The sequence below is a fragment of the Sinocyclocheilus rhinocerous genome, unplaced genomic scaffold (assembly GCF_001515625.1).
Source record: "Sinocyclocheilus rhinocerous isolate Xijiao unplaced genomic scaffold, SAMN03320098_v1.1 scaffold387, whole genome shotgun sequence".
In the NCBI taxonomy this organism is placed as follows: Eukaryota; Metazoa; Chordata; class Actinopteri; order Cypriniformes; family Cyprinidae; genus Sinocyclocheilus; species Sinocyclocheilus rhinocerous.
Genome location: NW_015651557.1, coordinates 873,429 through 878,609, shown reverse-complemented (window position 1 = coordinate 878,609; position 5,181 = coordinate 873,429). Strand labels below are relative to the sequence as shown.

The following is a 5,181-nucleotide window of genomic DNA, read 5'->3' as shown; positions in this document are numbered from 1 at the left end:
TCGACCCAGCGGTTGGGTTCAAAACAACCCAATAGCTAGGTTTGTCCCTTTTTAACCCAGCGCTGGGTTATATTTAACCCAGCATTTTTTAAAGTGTAGTAACCGGATGAGCCTGTGTTTATTAGCTTTACCGGTTGTTATCGGGGAATAACACACCGCGGAATGTTGTGATTGACCAATCAGAATCAAGTATTGCAGAGAGCTGTGTAATAATCCACATTAAGCAGCGCCAAAATGGTATTTATTGTTTAAATATTGTAATAAAATGGACAGAATTTGAAATCGGAGACTTTGTTTCACATCAAAATTAACAAAGTGGTAAGCTTATTGCAATTTATTGGATTGGATCCCAATCGATTCTTGGGATTTGAGAATCAATATAGTTTCGCAAAAATGAGAATCGATTAAAACCGAGAAATCCAAATTTTTTTTTTTTTACCCAGCCCTATTTACTCTTGCAGTAGAGCGGCTGTGAACACGCCTGAGGTTTCATTAAACAGTAATCTGATCTACTGCTAAACTGTGTCAAGTGTCAGACTGCGGCAGCTTGGAGCTCTGATACCTGTTAAGGGGCAAAAGGTGGAACAAAGCAGAGATATCAGTTTGCTCCTCTTATGCGGACGCTAAAGCCTCTAACCTGCTTAGCTAACCAGATATACGCAATACACCCACTGAGGGCTAAAAATGGAGACCCCCCTTGCTGGGGACTTACCATTCTCGAATATGGTGCCTGCGATAAAGGACAGCTCAGAGTCATGTTCAGCCTTGCAGGCATATAGCGCACGTGCCTTTCGTAGCGGAGGACTGGAGACGATACAAATATATATATACACATAAATCTTTTAAAACTTTAAATGAAGTGCATAATTTGCAGATTAATTCATTTATTTGCAATCAATATCAGAAAAATACCCATATGAAAGTAATTCAAAGACATAGAGTTAAAAAAAATAAACATGAAGGTGGTACTTCAAGCTGGAACTGCTCCAAATGTACGCATGTTTAAGCAGGCTAATGCACTAATTTCATTTTTTTTTTTTAAACAAAAACATTGAGTTCAAATGTTCAGTGCTTTAACATCAGTAAATAAAACATATCTCAAAAGGACCATGATATCAGCATGGCTTGTTGAAAAATGATGTCAAGGGAATGTTATGCTTTATTATTTATTTATTTAGATCATGTTGGTTTTTGAAATACCTTGGTGTTACCATGTAAATACTATAGTACATACATGTATTAATCACTATGTCCCATATTATATAATAGGGATGCACCCATATGAAAATACTGGCTAATATTAATATTTGATACTGTTTTGTCTAAAAAATAAAAATAAAGTACTAAATAAAACATCAGTCGTTTTAAATGCTACAAGTGAATTATGAAACAAAATAATCATGTACAGTATGAAAAAATGGGTATTCTTGATGGATATTATTACATTATTAAATTATTAGTGTTTTTAAAGATTAAATTTAAGTGAGTGCTAGAAGACAGAAAAGGTAATCTACACATAAAAACAAGGGCTCTGAGCATTCGTAATTAAATATACAATAACTGATACTGATACTGATAAATAAATAAAAAAATCTAATATCAGCTAATGACCATTATGGTACAGATATATTGTGCATTCCTAGTATGTATATATAACATTTGAATAACGGTTAAATACGACTGACAAAAAAGTACCAGAAAGTACAATAGTATTCTCCATTAGATACCATAGTGTACATTAATATACCATAGTATCACCACAGTAGTATAAGGATTAAGAAAAATATGCACTTTATTTTACAGGCCTGTTCCACGTGTACAATAACTGGGTAATAACTACAGTAGGTAATAACCCTGAACTTACCCCTAAACCTAACCTCAACTTATGCAGTTACCTTATTTTAGCCAGTACTTTCTTAGGTAAGTACACTGTATGTACACGTACTGTAAAATAAAGTGCAGCCAAAATTTGATTGGTGTACATACATTTATTCGGATCATTAAACATGAAATACATCATCATACACAGGGGCGGACTTAACGTTTAAGCGAGGTAAGTGGCCGCTTAGGGCCCCCGGGAAATCAGGGGGCCCCCTCTGATATTGGCGAAACATATTTGCAGCGTTGAGCAATGCAGCCAATCACAGACATATACGTTAACTTCTTGAACGCAATGACCAGAAGTGTTTAAGTTGGAATCCACTCACCGTGCAAAATGCCGAGTTTTTGTCAAGTGCTGAGTTCTGAAAGCTCGGGAATCCTCTCTTTATAGCAAAGTGTAGATATGATGTAAATAAGAGATTCATTTTTTGCAGTGTAGAGAGCTTATCAACGCAACGTAGGAAGATCGCAATGAACTGAAGTGAGTGACAGCTTTTAGTGACTATATGAGGGAGTGCTCTTTGCATTCATTCTAAGCTGTTATAAGCAGTGTTGGGGAAAGTTACTTTTAAAAGTAATGCATTACAATATTGCGTTACTCCATAAAAAGTAACTAATTACGTTACTTAGTTACTTTTTATGGAAAGTAATGCGTTACGTTACTTTTGTGTTACTTTTTAAATCTGGACAGGGCTTGCTTGTTTGTTTTTAAAATAAAAAAGTTATATTTTTGGCAAATATAAAAGCCTTTTCACACCAAAAGTGAAATGAATAAGCCTCAGGCTGAAGGGAAAGTAAATTTACGTCCGTACAGTAGAATGCAGAAGAAGAAATGTCAACTTACTTGAAAAAAGTAATCTGATTACGTAACTCGCGTTACTTGTAATGCGTTACCCCCAACACTGGTTATAATAATGTCTCAGAACAGAGATATTCACCTCAGTAAAGAAAGTATTGTGTTTCAAGTCATAATTTTATTTATCTTGATGTTTCAAAATGACTCTCTGTGTGCTTTTCCGAGGCGCGCCGGCTCGAACTGCCGTGCACTCGTATAAATGCACGAATGCGATGACTGGAGATTTTCGCTTAATAGCAGATTTCATTTTTTTTTTTTTTTTACATTTGTTTCTCGGCAAACGCTACCGTATGCCTTCAGAGCACTTGGAATATGGAATGATTTGCATGGGATAAATTTGTGTTTGTAAAAAGATTGTATATTTTTTTAGGTAGCCTAATATGGCTTTAGAACAGCATCAGGTTGACTAATTACTGGTTGCGAAGAGATAAATAAACTATAAACTATGAGAGCGAGCGAGCAAAACAAGGGTTAAGCCCCGTTCACACCAAGAACGATAACTATAAAGATAACTATAGAGATAACGATAGTAGCATCCACACCAGCGAACGATATCATCTGTAAACGCACGCTCCTCTGCCGCTTTAAATTCTCGAGCTCATTATAGCAGGATGGATTCTGATTGGCTGTCAATGTTTTTTTATCATTCATCAGCTGGGAAAAAATCGTTCTGAAAGTGATTTCAACGATATAGTTTCTCTGTGCCTTTATCGTTATAGTTGTGGTGTAGACTCTGCTATTCTTTAATATTGAAAACGATTTTTAGAATTATATCTTTATCGTTATCTTTATAGTTAACGGGGCTTTAGGTGTAAAAGAGCACATAGTTATTATGTTAGGGCCCCATACCTGGAATTTGCTTAGGGCCCCCAACAGGTCCGCCCCTGATCATACATACAGTTTATGCAATGACAGAAATGACACTTCCCATAAAGAACGGTATATTACTACCGTTACGCAGTGCATCAGAGTGATGAAGTTAGTTGATGTATATGCTCAGATGTGAGGAGGGAAGGTGTGAATGTGCAAAGCTGAAGTTTAACACCAAACGATTAGAATACTGCACTGCTATAGATAGCTGCCTAAGCAGGCCAGAGCAGGACACACACCTGACGGGGGAGGATTCGCTGGAGGCCAGCTGGGGGCTGGAGGGGGCAGAGAACATCGGCCATGAGGGGGAGCGCGGTGAGGTGGGACTGGGTGAAGCCGGGCTGCGACAAACACACACACGCAGGCACGCACTATGTGATCCCAACACCAACATTTATGTTACGGCAGCTGCTGAGCTGCAGCTTTCACAAGAGACTTCAAGAGGGAGTTGCATCATCGGTTTAAAGAAATAGACATAAATGCAGTTAAACATGCTTGAGACTTTCATGCTAACAGGAAAAGTACAGCCAAAAATGACCATTCTGTCATAATTTACACAACTCTTGTCTTTCATGTCCTGTGTGAACACAAAAGGAGATGTTTTGACGGATGTTCATGTCAAGCTCCTGAAATGACAGCCATTGGTCACTGTACATACTGTATGTTGCATGTGAAATACTGTAGCAGTGCGAATATTTGCCAAAGCATCTCTTTTTGTCTTCCACTGGAGAATGAAAGTCCACTGGTTTGGTGAGTAAATGATGACTGAATTGTCATATTTAGCGGAACTGAGTTAAACATCCTGAGGAAAATCATTAGTCATAATTTGTGTTACTCATGTAACATGAGTAATCTCACATTAATCTGAGAGGGTTTGTATTTATGTAAAAGGTTTCTGTTCCATCAAAATTGTCTATGAAAACTTCAATGCTGGCTGTTAAACTGAAAACTGGACAAACTTACCTTGTCGACATGCTGCTGCGAACTTTTGGATTTTGACTGTAAATAATAGAAACAATATTAACAGGTTAAGCTATTTTTTTGTCTCAGCTTAACATTCATGAATATGCAAAAAAAGAGATGAACTAAACTATTGAATTATTATTTAATAATAATAATAATAGTAGTAGTGCTGTCAAACGATTAATCGCGATTAATCGCATCCAAAATACATTTTTATTCACATAATATATCTGTGTGTACTGTGTATATTTATTATGTATATATAAATACACACACATGTATTTATATATTTAAGAAAAATTGTATGATTATATATTAAATATATTTATATATACTATATATATTGTATGAATATAAATATATACATGTAAATGTTCTCAAAATATATACTGTATGTGTGTGTGTGTGTGTGTATTTATATATACATAATGTACACAGTACACACATATATTATGTACACAAAAACTTTAATTTTGGATTTATTAAATTAATTTAATTTGGATCAATTAATTGTTTGACAGCACTAAATAATAGTATATATCAATAGGATCTCCTAACTTACACACACACACACACACACACACACACACACACACACAGTCTGGTCAGCT

The 5,181-nt window shown here is 35.9% G+C and overlaps 1 protein-coding gene across 1 annotated transcript in view; it reads right to left on the bottom strand.

Moving 5' to 3' along the window:
- LOC107713172 (rho GTPase-activating protein 26-like) overlaps positions 1–5,181 on the bottom strand; it is a 99,473-nt gene that overhangs the window by 2,777 nt on the left and 91,515 nt on the right. Inside the window, exons 21-23 of the mRNA XM_016518605.1 lie at positions 4,571–4,606; positions 3,847–3,948; positions 713–804 (exon numbers count right to left, since the gene is read on the bottom strand). Of these exons, the coding sequence (XP_016374091.1) occupies positions 713–804; positions 3,847–3,948; positions 4,571–4,606 (230 nt within the window). The remainder of the gene's footprint in view (positions 1–712; positions 805–3,846; positions 3,949–4,570; positions 4,607–5,181) is intronic.